The following is a 15,076-nucleotide window of genomic DNA, read 5'->3' on the forward strand; positions in this document are numbered from 1 at the left end:
AAAAAAAATACTGGGCTGTTGCCCACACAGGTCATCTCACTTTACTCACACAGAGCTGCTGGGGAATTGCTAATAAAGATGAGCTAGTTACATCTCGAGCGTCTAAGCAAACTTTAATCACCACCCTCATGTTGTTCGAACACGAGGCCACAGCTGTGCACATGGAATGTGCAAAGACAGCATTTCAAAGGGAGGGCAGGCTGCCATGTGTGATCAGCCTTGCTTTAATAATCCCCTTCAATACTTTAAAAGTGAAGTAGAGGAGCTGGATCTAATCTTAAAGACGTCATATCAAGCCAGCAATTAAACTAAAGGTGGCTCTGTTGTCTCTGACTCAATCTGCATGTTTCTGAAATACCTTATTTAAACTTCTCCACCCCCAGCCGAGAGCTATAATAAATTAATCTACAAGAGCATGACAGCTTTGACAAACACTGTCTGAAGGCCTTTTTTTACTCAGTGAACCAGCTCTGCAAAGATTTCCTGAGTGTAACTCTTAAAGAAAGCCTTTTCTTCAGCCAATGAGGACCAATGCAGAGAGTAAAACAGCCTAAGAAAAGTGCGGCCCTAAACTTGCCATAAATAGTCAAATGTATTCAAACCAGTAACTGCTTGATAACACTTTGCAAGTTAAAGGAAACTGGCACTGACCGCTGGCATCGCCACAAATAGTTCACAAGAATTTACAGTTCATATCAGCAACAGAGGATGCAGGCTTTATTAGCTCGGCTATCGGACCTACCAGCACAAAAGACAGGTTTTTGTGTAAAGTTACAAAAGACTGTAAATGCAGGGATAATGTTACATAAGCAAGTTAAGTAACCGACATTAGCTGGATGGATGAATGTTCTGTGGTTGTTCTTCTGTGGTAATACATTTCTATTCTACTACTGATGGTCGCTGAAAGACATACCATCTGAAACCACGTCCCCCTTCACAAGTGTACCCCACAGGAAAGTAGAAGTGGAGTTTGTGTGTAGACACGCTTGTTCTAAAATTATCAACAGTGTGTCTTTGATATCTCTTTGTAACTGAGAGAGAGCGATCAAATGCTAGAGAAACCCAAGCAACTGCGGCCACTTTCTATATTAAAAATAGCAATAGGTGCAACTCAGCATGTGCAGAGTGGCAACTGCTAAAATGTTTCTGAATGGACAAATACGATCAGCCAGGCATCGTACAAGCAAAATGGATACAATGGCTCTTTCTAAATTCAAGGCTGTGCTATCCTTCAAAAAGTATCAAGAACATGTGTTACAATGCTCGGTCAATTGGCGCAGAAGTGACTGGCTATTAGCAGAAGTTGGCAATGTGACAGGAAACACTCGAGGCTGCTTTGATGCACATGTACATAATGTGGCGAAGCTTCAAGCACAATATGCTTTCATGTTTGCAAGTGGGGGGGATAACAATTCTAGCAGACCATGGCACACTAATTTGTAACTTTATCAGCTTGAAGCGTGCACATAGCATTGTTCACCTTTAAGTACAAATTAAAAAGCATCGTGTGGCACAACTAATCAAGTTCAAGGGAATCGATAGCAGAAGGTGCTGGAGAGTGAACACGATGAATCAAGTCCCACTTTTCAAATGACAATACAACTCGTACTTTTTTAGTCAACATTTGTGTTGACTAGTTGGAATGTACAGCCAGACAGAGGCCTGGTGAATGTGACTGTCTTCCAGTGAGGGTCAATTCGTTGTATGCCCACGTAGTACTGTGCAAAAGTCTTCAGCCACTCCTCAATGCTTTATTTTTTTGAGGAAATGGGGAAATAGGAACAACAACGTAATGAAATGTGCAAACATAGATGGAAATACAGTATATAAGGCAAGAACAGTTTGTTCAGCTTACCAATAAACTCCCCGTGGCAGGTTTTCTTTAAGTTCTTTTTTTTTTTTTTTTTTTTTTGTGTCCCGTTTGGATCTTTAGCCATCAGAATTGTTGTCTTAAGGCCAAGAAAGATGCCAAGCGGATTTATTTTACCAAGTGGATCATCATGGCCTTGCCATATTGGTCCATTTGATTGACCTTTATTATAATTATGAATTTATTTTATTTTCAGTTGCTACAAACGGGACAGACATGACTGGGGGATAGGACAGGGAGAGAGAATGAAAGAAAGAGAGGGAGAGAAAGAAAACCAAAGGGGAGAAGAGACGGTGAGAAGGGGGAGAAGAAAGAAAGAAAAACAAACAAAAAAAAACACCTGGGTCACCTGTATGGAGAAAAAAAACAGAAGAGAAAGCAAACAACAAAGAGCAACATAATAAAAAAAACGGCACCATCACAATAAACTAGCTAGCAGTAGATATCAGTAGATACTAAATAATAAACGATATTGTGCAGCACGCAAGATAGACAGCGTACAATGTGCTTTGAGGCACATTTGAGGCTTTAAGTTCTTTAAGTAGTCTTCGGGACTAGTTCTCCAGGACATTCAAAGCTCTTCTTTGGATCGTGGCTGCCTTTTGTTCTATTCTCTGTCAAAAATGACCTCACACAGCTTTAATAATGTTTAAGTCCGGGCTATGAAGAGGACAATATGTGACTGATCGTGTTCCATTTTGTGCTTTTTTCCAGATGGTTGCTTGGTGGATCAAGTTTGACATGATCCCCAACACCAATGGCTTAAATACAGCCTCAAACTATGAGCCTCCACTGTGTCTTACAGGTGGCTATAACCAGTGTTGTACTTCACTCTTGACCACCTCTGCACTGTAGGCGATTTGAACCACCAATCTCTCATTTGGATTCATCACCCCGCAAGACCTATCGCCACTGATTTGCAGTCCAGTTCTTGTTTAATTTGGCATACCTAAGGCTTTTTTTCTTTTTCTTTTTTTTTTACAGTTTACCTTACTTTCTTGGCATTATTGTCCCACTGAGACCAATAATGATGAGGTTTTGGTCTAGATAAATCAACTTAAAAGGTTTTCCTATTTCCTAAGGACATGGAGTTTCATGTACTCTTCCTCTGCTGCCCTTGCAGGCCTGCCACTTGGCAAGAGAAAACAAACAGGTTAGGGTAAAAGGACTGGACTGAAAATGAGTAGAAAAAGCAGGCAACTTAAAATACAAGCTGGGATAACTATTGTTCAAGACTACTTTAATAAATTAAAGTCTGACTCCATAGAAGCAAAATATTAAGAAACATACAGTGCAAGACTTTTGCACAGTACTGTATATTCTCTTATTTATATTTATATTGGATGCATCTCCTTCATCTTGTTTGACGAAATGAAAAAAAACTGGCTGTGGAATGAATTTGACATTTTATTTGTCCGAGGAAGCCCTTGTATTTGATAAGCTTGCGGAGAATATGTTCAGGCGCTGCTTCATGAGTTTTAAATTTGTTTATATGGGTTAAAAAAAATAAATAAAAAATTTTAAAAAAATCCTTTTTTGCTGTGCACCACTGGATAAACTGACATTATCTATCATTTAATTACTTTGAGAAAACTTTCCGAAGCTGCAGTTTCCTAAAGTACAGCCTCGCTCAGTGACACCTAATAAAGTAAGACTGTGAGCTTTGCCTTCACCATCATAACCTAAAGCAGATCTTCTCAGATGAGTTTTGCTTGGTCACATAAATTCACATTCTGCAACATCAAATTTATAGAAATTTGACTAGCCTGTAATTTGAAACAGCTAAAATGAGCCCCTGAAAATATCTTCTCTGTGCCACCTATATGCTGTGCCACTCAAGTACTAAACTGGCACTCCAGGCCCGAGAGTGCAGGCTTTTTAGAAACCCAATCCACCCTCATAGCACCACACCATTACCAACAGAACTAATGAGTTAGTATAGCTGAGTCATGTGTACATCCACTTTTGTGGCGAGCACTTCAGACTGAAGAGGAGCGACAGCTGCACAGATTTCCCTCTCTTTCTCAATCTACAACCTACCTGCTTTGCTCTACCATGCAAACAGCAAAACCCATAACAACAGGCATTAGTAGATAAACTACATTACAGGATATACGGAAATCACTTGACTGTGTGTGTGTGTGTGACATAACAGATGCCTTGTATCACACTTGACTGATGCTTTCAGCCTAATGGCTTTGCCATTCCATGACTGCATTTATGGTTAGTAAGAAATACATCCATACCCATCAGAGTTATCACTTCAACCCTAATACAGGATGAGGTCATGGTGAATACTGAGAGTGGAAGAAAAAGGGGGGAGCTCCAAGTTTTGCTCAAAGATTACCAAAACCAGCTAACCAGTGAGTCTCCAGACAACTTAAGAATTTGGGAAAAATCACTTGAAAGGGTAAATAAAAGGGTGACTGCCACGCTATGATGATAGAACGCAGGTTTGCGCACAGTTTGTCTCTCTATAATGTAGCAGACTCAGTGAGGGAAAGAAATATATGAAAGGCAGCAGCAGAATTTTAATCGCTGTTGAAAAGAAATTAAGAATAAATGGTCCAAAACTCACAAGAGGTGCAACAAATTTAATTTTCCTAATAACATTTAATGGAACTTAATCAGGACATTATGTGGGAGAAGTACTACAAAATGCAGTTTTAGTAATTACACTGATTAAGATGTGTAAATTGGAAAGCTATGGGCTGATCCTTCCTCTATGGTCAGATCTTGTACTTCTCTGGATTTTGCTGTATGTCACACTTGTAACAGATAAGTGTCATAAACACATAATCATTACGTCTAATTGCATTTAGAGGGAGCTTGTCTGCTTGTTATTATTACTGCGTTGCCTGTTATCAGCAACTAACAACAAAGCATTCCCATATTCCCAAGGAGGAATTACACAATGCTTGTATAGTTGATAGCTAACCATAATAACGCAACAGCCACTGGCACTGTATTACAGAGAGCTAAGGGACCGAAATCAATTGAAAGGATACAACTCCCAAGAGGTCAGCCAATTAAAGACAAAGGGGAGGTAGGGAAACTCTAACAAGACCCAAGGGCTTAAAATGAAGACCAGAAGCCCCAAGGCAGGGGACTCTGGGAACTCAGTCAGTGGCAGGAGACTTTGGAGAGGAGCAAACATAGGATTTTTCAGGCAAGGCTTATCCAAGCTCTGCTATCGCTTTACTAAATGAACTGAAAGAAGCAAATGTTTGCTTTAAGGCTAATAAGAGGAACATTAAGTTCATTTTACAGGAAATCAGAGGTATCTGGAATTATTTTGAGTCCCCTTTCAAGATCCCGTTTTTTTACACTATAGATGTGACTACTTTTATCTGCTTTCAAACCTCAGTTAAACGCATTTTAACCTAACCATTAAACTGAATTGTGTCACAGATCACAGGGAATTGACAGTGGATAAAAGAAAAGTGGGAGTCAAACCCTCAAGCACTGTGTGGGCTCAAAGGCCTTACAGCACAATAGCTGGGTAGGCAATCCAGCAGCAGCAACAAAAGAAAGCTTGTTATTGTGATAACAGACATGTCCGTTGACTGTGACAGACTGCAATCCAATATGTAGCACAAACAGAAGATTGATTCTACAGCTGGGCCTTTTGGGAGCACAGGACAGAGCAGAGCCGCCTGTACACCGTGAGCCCCAAAGACTATATCTTTATATCAGACAGTGCACAGTGAAATTACCACTGAGCTACAAAACCTGCATGTTCACGGAATACCTCTCAGCACGGGTACAAATGCTCTGCTATTTCAAGATGAAATGACAAAGGTGAGAAATTGATACTTTTGTGGCTGAGCCATCAAATCACTGGAGACTAGAGAGAGTACTGTGTAATCCATCAGACAGTATTTCTCTGCATCACAAGGCAGGGCCACTACGGTCTACTGACACACTCACGTCTGCAATAATCAGCTGAAATCTCAAAGCTGTCTCTGAACCTGAATACATGCAAGCTCCTGCCTCCCAGCTTTAAAGGTCACTGCTTACATTAAAAACATCTCATCCAAAATCTCCACTGAATATTTGAGATCTATAAAGACCCTAAGTAAATGAGCAAAATGCCTTTTATTGGTGATGTCGTGCCAGTCGTGGCAGTGTAGCCTATGAGTGCACCACCTGCAAAACACAACATGGTACAGTTGGAAATTTCCACACTGCCATGCTCCTCTGAGACATCCCACACACCTGCACAGGTGGTAGTGCCGTCAGCCTTTTGAATGCAAGTAAACTTTATCAAGTCACATCACGTTTACCCAGAACACTGAATAGAAATGCAAAGTATATCATGCGTGAACTATGTAAACTTAATACAACAAGATCATTGGTTACAGACACGATCACCACCCTGTAGTTTTAGCCACTAGGCCTGAGCGCTGTAAGGAAACAAAACAATAACACGCTGTAATGGCTGCATCAACCATCTGTGCATCACAAAGTTGGTATTTACTGATGTCAGTGGATGATATTTATCTGTTGCGTCACATCTTCTACTAGTTGTTGGGTTTGTGAAAAAAAAAAAATCTTCATTTTGTCGGTTGAGGCACCTTTTTTTCTGATTTATGCCAAGGCAACAAGTATGACTTGTCAATTATTTATCAGTTGTTTGTCCTATACAAGACACTGTCTTATTAGACGTTAGTGCCGTGGGTCATGTGACTTATCACAGGTGATTTAAGATTGTGCCGCCCAGTGTTTCATTGTCTGCTGAAGAGCAGGTTTGCCTAAAATGTCACAACTAGATGCAATAAGTAAGAAAACCGTTGAGTCCTGTAGTGTGCAAGCCGTTCATTTTTTCCATGTTATATTTTTTCAGCTCTGCACCTGCACCGCATGATGTGCATGGATTTGTTCCCGTTTTATATTAATCAAAAAAAATTCTATTATGGCATTAGCTATCAGCTGAATTGCTTTTTTAAAGGACAGTACAGAAGTGCACAACTGGTGCACTGCAATGTAAATGCAAGACAAAGAATAGCTGCACGTACAAAAAAAGTTTATCAACTGATCTCTATTGCACTGTTGACAAGCAAGAAGGCTGTATCTGTTGTTTCACATGCATTTGGTATTGCTATCACCAGTTATTATAACTATATTAAGTTAATTCAAACATCACTTTCAGCCTACAAATGTCTAAAACAAAGGGTTAGTGCATATATACTTCATGGAGTCTCTTACTAGGCCTCCAGCTGCTGCATATTGAAACAGCTGCAGAAGGAACATCACAGCTGATGCTGCAAATTACAAAAGTCCCTTCTATCTTCAGTGTCATCAAAAGGAGGAAAATTGAATTTGGCCATTACCGAAGTCGTTTCTGGTATGGAGTCATACATTTATAGATGGACTGCATAATTCATTCAACTGGGTTATTTTTGATTTTCTGTCACTCAGCTGAATGATGATATGGACCCAATGAGCCTTGATAACAAGCAAAGCAGCTGTGAGGTTATGTGAACTGGACATTTCAGATTGAAACTGGATCTGCGATGCCTCGACCTGTTTGTAAAAAAAAACCCCAAAAAAACAGGACGTGCAAACATTAAATCCAAGAGATTTGATTTGATTTATTTACCCACCAGCTCTGAAAATGGCAGCTAAGGCAGCTCTGCTTAATTGTGCAAATACGTGATAGAACACCAAGTCCTAAAGGGAGTAAGAGAGAGCAATAAGTGTCCAGCATCCTCACTGAAAGTGGATATCTGAAACAAAAACTGTCTTTCATGCTTCCTGATAAAAAAAAAGGATCTGTAGACCAGTCGACATAAGAAGACTGAGTAGGAGGAAGATGGGATGGGGATGATTTCTTCATGAACACTGTATCTTTAAGACTAAGTGCATCAATTTGTACTAGATATGGCACAGTTTAGGATTTTGGAATGTAATTGTGTGTAATCTTTTCTCCTATAAAAACTCTTGAATCAGAGTAGGTGAATAGTGTTTGTGTGGGCACACAAAATGCAGTGGGAGGTCTTATTCAAAGTAGTGCCGGCATGTTACTGACAGAAGGCGGGCAGTGTGTGATGGAGAGAAAAAGAAGAGAGAAGGAAAAACATAGTGTCATTTTAGATTTTACAGCTTCTGTTATAGCTCTGAGACGAGCCAGTGCCGAGGAGTCCTAACATACAGGGAGGTGCTAGACCAAAGCAGGTGTTGATGTCCACGGGACCGCACAGAGTAGAAATGGAAATGTAGGTATTTTAATGCCAAACGCTGAGGTTGAAACATGCTAAATATTGCAGGATACAAGAGAATAAAAATCTCAACAGCTTAGCATGAGATTTGGTTCCAGTCAGCTACAGATTCCTCTAATAATTCTAAAACTTATTATACAACTATTGCAATCAAAAAACAAGCAAATAAGTTTGGATCCCAGGGATGTACACTCCTTACTTCATGTGACTGAGTCCTCAACACATGACACTCCCTGCAGAAACTGGTACATTCTACGGAGGAGAAAAATAATGGCACATTCTTGTCTCCACATGTAGCTTCAACTGAGGATGAAAGACTGGTTTACTGCTTGACACAGCAAGACAAGGAGTTAAACATTGACTAAGTAGCTGTGTGCAGGGTCTGCCAATGGAGATGCAAACCACGTAGTTTATTCACAAATGACAAAATCCATGATTCTGGACACAACTATTTTGTGTAACAAAGTTACATTTTTACTTTTAAAATATGGTAAAACACTAGCACTAGTGCTTGGCTGGGGAAGCAAACATTCCCCACCAAAAACCTTCTATAATGACTTCAAGACTTGCATGTGAAGAAAAATGCATGGCATTAGGAGCATGCCACTCTAGGAGGAGAACATTTTTTGGGGAACTTTTTTTATGCTTTCACAAAGTGTTATTCAGACTAGTTATGGCAAATGCCGAAAGCAATGTGGGGAATAAAAAGTAAATCGAGGTTTGATTTCAGATCACAGTTAACAAAAAGAACATTACCTGACATTGACAAGGAAGGTAGCAAGGTAGTTATTTCAGTACAAATGCACGAGATTAGAAAAGACACAAAAATGGGCCTTATCTGTCTTAGACTAGTCAGACGCTTTTACAGACAAACACACCATCTCTGCTGTCCAGAGCTTTGAAACCACCATTACAGATCATTATGGACTGATCCACCAGAGTTAGTGGGTGTGGTGCCTGTGAGTGCAGCTAAAGTGCCAATGTTTTGCACTACTTCAAGAATCTACCAGTGACAAATATACTTCAAAATAATCCACACAAGGCACAGCTATCAAAAGTTACCCAACCCGTCTCCATGCTGTTAAAAAAAATGCCCAAAGACCTGGCTTTGGGCATTTTTTTTAACAGCATGGGTCTCTCTTCTGGTGAACAACACAACACTGTCACATGTTTTCGCGGTTTGGGAATTTTTTAAAGAGGGATTCATGAGCTAAGATTCCTACAGCTATGAACCTAAAATAAAGCCTTACATCATAATCACAAGCCTGATTTTTTAAAAACAGCTCACCTTTAACTATACAGCGATAGATTTTGTATGTAAGAGTGAAAAAACAATGCAGTGGGTTAATCGTTCCTGCCTGCATACTGACTCTTTAAGGAATATTTAAGTGAAATTTAACTACATTTAAACTAGTAGACCTCAATTAGACTGGAGGACCCGATGGAATATTTAAGATCCCAGTTTGGAAGAGACTGGATTAGGATCTGGGCATCGAAATAAAGACACAAAGGGCATTACCGTTAGTGTAGCTTGGCTAAGAACTAGCTGATGGTGACAGTGAACCACCAACTGTGATATTTGTGTGCGTGTGCATGTGTGTGTAGTCGTTTTCAGTGAAACCGCAATGTATAAATGCTAAGCTAACGATTTGGTAGTGCGCATCACCAGCCTCTGCTAACCTCAGATCTACGGATGCTTCCTAACTGTGACAAACATGTATCGTAACGTGCCTTTCGCTTCACCGATCAATTTTTTTCTTCATCCAAACACATACCTGGTCAAGAGGGAGGTTGATAATTTCACTGAGCGGCTGCAACAGAGTGGATCCAGTGCATGATGCTGTCGTTTGGGTAGCCATGCTTGGACGGTGTCCGTAAATCCTTTCGTTTCCTTTCCTCCCCTCGGTTCACCTCGCTCCCCTAGGCTGCTGCAATGACAAATACACTGCCGCCGCCGCTGTTCCTGCCGCTGCTGCTGTTGTTGCGACGAGCTGTACTGTTGTCATCCACGGCACACACTCAACGAAGATAACACAGCCGGAACAAGAGAGTTACCCGTATGTTCTTTCTTGCAACTCGTAGTTATATATGTATTAGCTACGAGTTGCAAGAAAGAAACACGTTTGAAAACTAAACCACATTTAAGCCCCCTCTCGCCTTACACAGCATGCTAATTATTTACATTGAAGAAAAGTGGCAACTCCTGTTAGGAGCACGCGCAATGTAAGTTGTCGTAAAAAAAAAAATATATCCACCGCTATTTATTCACGAGCTGAGGGTTGTTTTTGTTTTTTTTGTTTGTTTGTTCTATCTAACGTTTAATATAATCTTCGTTCAATTTCATTAGCTCAAATAGGACACAGCGGTTGCTACTTTTGAAGGCTAGCGCGTGAACTATCTCGATTGTACAACACCTTTGATGACAATGACGTCGACAATGGTGTCGGTGTGGGTGGAGAGATGGCGACCCAGCCCTCCCTGACAACATTTTTTGACCCCTGTGTGCGGAGAACGTGAATCCCATTATCCAGTGCCACTGTCGTAAATCCGCATTTGGATTCGGGGTCCTCGAGGCAAATTGAATTTAAACGTGAGGGATGCTGCACGCTCCGCCCCCCTCCGTTCCACTGTCATTTACACCATTCCACACGCGAAGGGGGAGAAAAAGCATGACGTAAGGGGTGTTTTTGGTAATACTCGTTTAAGAAAAAGACAAAAACGAAGTTGGTGTAAAAAAAACAAAAAAAAAAGCAAGACCTTTATCTCAAATATCAGCATTGGTCCTTTATAGCGACATTAAAAGGAGGTAAACATGACTTCAGGGGTCACCATCTGTATAACCTGAGGGTGGTTATATAAAGATTATTATATTACACTTAAGTAACTCACGGATATTTCTAACATCGAAATTATGTAATATAATGTCGCTCAAAATGTCAGTATTTGCACATTTCCTTTTTATACCTGCTAGATACTGTTTAAATGTATAGTGCCCCTATTACTTTTCACAATGTCAGTCATTATTTTCATGATGAACGTCATTGTTTTTATTTATTTTATCACTGTTGTGTATATAAACCTTTTTCCGCTTATAGATTATGATTTTTTTATTCTTTAGCCTGTGGCTGTAACAGTCATTTCCATTGCTCTATTTAATCTATCTGTTTTTTTCGATTTGAGAATGTAAGACAGGATGTTGCCTTTCACTTTCCACTGCATCATGAGGCTGAAAGGAAAACACCATTGAAGTCCATCAATCTGAAAGGTGTGCAGGTGCAGCTTTGCACGTTATGAAAATGATGTGTTTTCCCAAAGGCTTTGTATATGCCTTTTGTATATGAAAATTAGCAAACCAGAAAAGTCACACAACTAGTTTTATTCTCCGTCTGCTATCAGCACCATCTAGTGGTTCCCACTAAATTTTCCTTTTAACCTGCTTAGGTATAAAGTATCGGATATATATTTAAAATGGGATTATAAATAACTCGTTTATATTGTCACTGAAGTGTTAGTCATAGTGTGTGGTTAAGTTTTCCCTAAATAATCCAGTTATGTTTTGTTTAAAGCGGTAAAGCTGGTGTCTGCACCAGGCCTCAGTAGCCAATAGAGGGCAGCGCGTACTCATAAACAGCAGCTCATTCGCTTTTTCACTAGTCCTGCAGTATATGAAAACTTTAGGAGTCAAAGCTTATGTATAATCCCAGTATAGTAAACATATTACATTTTATTAGGTTTATAAAGACACAAAAAATACACCATGTGCTTTTTGGTCTCCAGTGCTTATTTGTATATGATTAAGTAATAAAGGTAACTTTATATATAAGAAATATTTTAATGACACTGGTACAAGGATCGGCTTGACTGAGTTAAATGCATTGCATAGCATTGATCAGATCAGACTCATTCAGCATGGCACAGCTCAGTGGACTCCTTAAGTGCCTCTTAATTAAAAGCAGGGTGATGTGTAACACAACTCTCTGATCTTTTGTTCCACCCCAACACCAAATGCATCACCTTGGCACACATAACAGCACGACAGCTGCTGTGGAGATACAGACTAGAGGCCAAATGGAGGATGAAAAGATTAAGATGTAGAGGAGCAATAAACACAGAAGACTCTCAGTTTGCCTGGTGTACGGGCAGACAGATTAGGTATACTATCACAACTTCCCGCTTCTTAGCAGGAGGGAACTGGAGTAAGAGGAAAAAGGGAGCAGAAAGGGAAAGTTAAAGGAAACACCTGCGTCATCCAAAGGAGTCTTAGCAACTTAACAACTTACTGAAGCTACTAAAACTGTGTGAAAATTATTCTTAAATGACATTAAGTTACACTTCTTATATTACATTAAGTGTTACTTAAACCTGTGCCCAGTGTGTGTGAATGCACACAAGAAGCTACTAAACACATCCCAGACAATGCATGTAAATATTTTTTGCAGGTGTATAGATTAAAGTGGATTTCAAGCATCACATTTTATCAAATACATTTTATCAGCTGTCAGAGGTAGACGAGTCAGCTTGATTTATTATTTTTTCTTCTATTTGTGAAGTTTTTTTTCTCTATTTACTCTAATATAAATACTGGCTCGCTGCCATGCATAATCTTAACTGAGACAATACAGCAGCGTAAATAAGCTCAACCTCTAAAGCAATATTTAATGCACGTGTGTGTGAGTGTGTGTCATGAGGAGTGTTCTTGTTTAAGAGGCTTGTGTTTTTTCTCTCACACGTCTGTTTCCTACACTTGCATGTGTTTTTGCTGGCAGCCTTGGTGGTCTTGTTTGCATCACTCAGTATCATTTTTACCTTGACTTTTGCTTTTAAAACTGTATTTTGCAGTTTTATTTGGAATCAGTCTGACCCCATGGGAGAATGACAAGGCATTTTTTTTTTTTTGTGCTATCGCTTGTGCGTGTCTGCCTGTGAGGATTGGGGATGCTCAATTATTTAACAGTCGCTGGTGTATCATAAGGTTTTCTGAAGCTGCGCATCATACTGGATGCTAAAGGAGTCCATGAAATGTTAAAGAAAAGCTCCATGTGCAAGAAAGAAAACGGCTTGCATAAGAGAGAGCAGAACTGTAACTGTAGTGGGTGTAATGAATTGTCAGTTGATTCATCCACTTAGGAGTGTGTGAGACTGGATGGCATCAGCGCCTTTGTAATTGTCAGGCATTTATTTATACTGAGGCCCTCTGGAGATTGCACCTTCACTACACTATGCTCTCCTGGAACACTCACATACACTTCTTGTACCGCAGCTCTTATGTAATTACCGTTAATCATTCATAACTACACAAAGACAACTGTGCTTTTGTTCTTTACCGATGATATCCAATTAAATTGTGAAAAGAGATGCAGTTTGTTAACTTGACACTGTCATGGCAACGCCGTCCTATTTCTCACTGTGTCTCTCTTACAAACTGATGCTACCTAAAGAGCGTGGAGAAAAGAGGTGGTGAGAAAGAGCAGGGAGAAGCTTTCACTGGGCTATTTAAAAGGTTGTAGCACGATGTGAATGGTGGTGGAGTTAATGGAAGTTCCCACTCACATACTAGGGAGGCCACATGCACACGTATGATAATCCCTGCATTCAGTCTTCTATTTCTGCTACTACTTCTATTTCCAAAAAAACCTTTTCACCACGCTAATATTTGTTTATCAGCAAAGCTGTGCTGAGGCAAAGCTCCTTATTTAGTCAATAGCTCATGTTTTGCACTCATTCTTGCTTCTCAGGAGACATGCAGCCTTTCTCTTTACATATCAGAGAGGAAGTGCCTTTGTGTTTGGGGGTCAGGCCTCACTCCCAAAGCTGGACTAGGCTTCTTGAAATAGAACACAAGTCCACAGAGATGGACTACTACTTTACCACCACAATCGGCAATGTCTGAAGAGCCCGCTCTCTTCCTCACCCCTCCCCTCTCCTCCCTTTCCATTTTGGTTTAGCAGCAATGCCCGCAGACAGCTTACTTGGCACAGGAGAGTGTCGACCGTTTTAATGGTTCTGCAATTCCCAGTGGGAATTTTCTGCGAGCACATTATCATCGTCACTCAAAATAGTCTAGTAGTATAACCTGCGGGAATAAAATGAGCTGTTGTTTAAGTCTGGGGCTGTGTTTTTTAATCGGTGAACAGTGTTATGAGCTTTTACTGACAGATAAATCCTAGCTTTGAGATACTGAAAAACTTTCTGAATAAAAAGGGGAAAAAGGTTGAAATACAATATCAACATAATGCCGCATATTATCCAAATACCAAAAAAAAAAATAACAATAAATGAAAGTTGAAAGGTGTTTTTCAGAAAAATAAAAGCTGCAGAGAGGAGAAGAGATTTACTAACACTTCAAATAATTAGCATGGTGTGCCCCAGCTAGACTGCAGAGTGCAAACACACACACATGATTTTCCTACATCAACAATACATTTGGAAACATCTTTTTCCGTCAGAGAAACGGGAGCTCTCCCAGCTCATTGTTTCATTTTCTGCCCACACTCAGCTAAAGGGTGGGGCAGTCGTTCATGTACCCTCACTTACAGTCTGACTTTATGTAGTCTCCTAATGTCTCTCTATTTTTCCCCACTCATCCAGGATTGTAGCCATCTCAACTAATGGAGATAACAAATAGGTGACCGATCTTATCAAGATAGTGGAAGAAGAACAGATTAAGCTCACAATATATGTTCCCAAACTGGTTCTCGGACAGGTTTTTTTTTTCATAGTTTTGTCAATGAATGCATGCAGTGTTCAACTGATGTTTGAAATCCATCATGCAGAATTTCAGCTTGTGATCTTCGACCTAAATTCACTTCATGGCCACAAAGTTCAGAAGCACTGCACAAACCAATGCAGCATGCAAAGTGGAAACACAATAGAGGCTTCAGGGGAGGGGAAGAGTGGGAGTGTAACTGGGAGTGAGCATAGCAGAATTTAAGGAGGCCTGTCAGTTTTCACACATGTCCCTGTAATATTCTGATTTCCATGTCCA

General features: G+C 40.1%; 1 protein-coding gene across 1 annotated transcript in view; it reads right to left on the reverse strand.

Annotated features, from left to right (window-relative positions):
* mboat2a (membrane bound O-acyltransferase domain containing 2a) overlaps positions 1-10,626 on the reverse strand; it is a 51,294-nt gene extending 40,668 nt beyond the window's left edge. The window contains exons 1-2 of the mRNA XM_004540502.6: positions 10,506-10,626; positions 9,867-10,109 (exon numbers count right to left, since the gene is read on the reverse strand). Coding sequence (XP_004540559.1) covers positions 9,867-9,950 — 84 coding nt within the window. The 5' untranslated portion in view covers positions 9,951-10,109; positions 10,506-10,626. The remainder of the gene's footprint in view (positions 1-9,866; positions 10,110-10,505) is intronic.
* Positions 10,627-15,076: the final 4,450 nt, after the last annotated feature.

Source organism: Maylandia zebra, linkage group LG19 (assembly GCF_041146795.1).
Source record: "Maylandia zebra isolate NMK-2024a linkage group LG19, Mzebra_GT3a, whole genome shotgun sequence".
Lineage (NCBI taxonomy): Eukaryota > Metazoa > Chordata > Actinopteri > Cichliformes > Cichlidae > Maylandia > Maylandia zebra.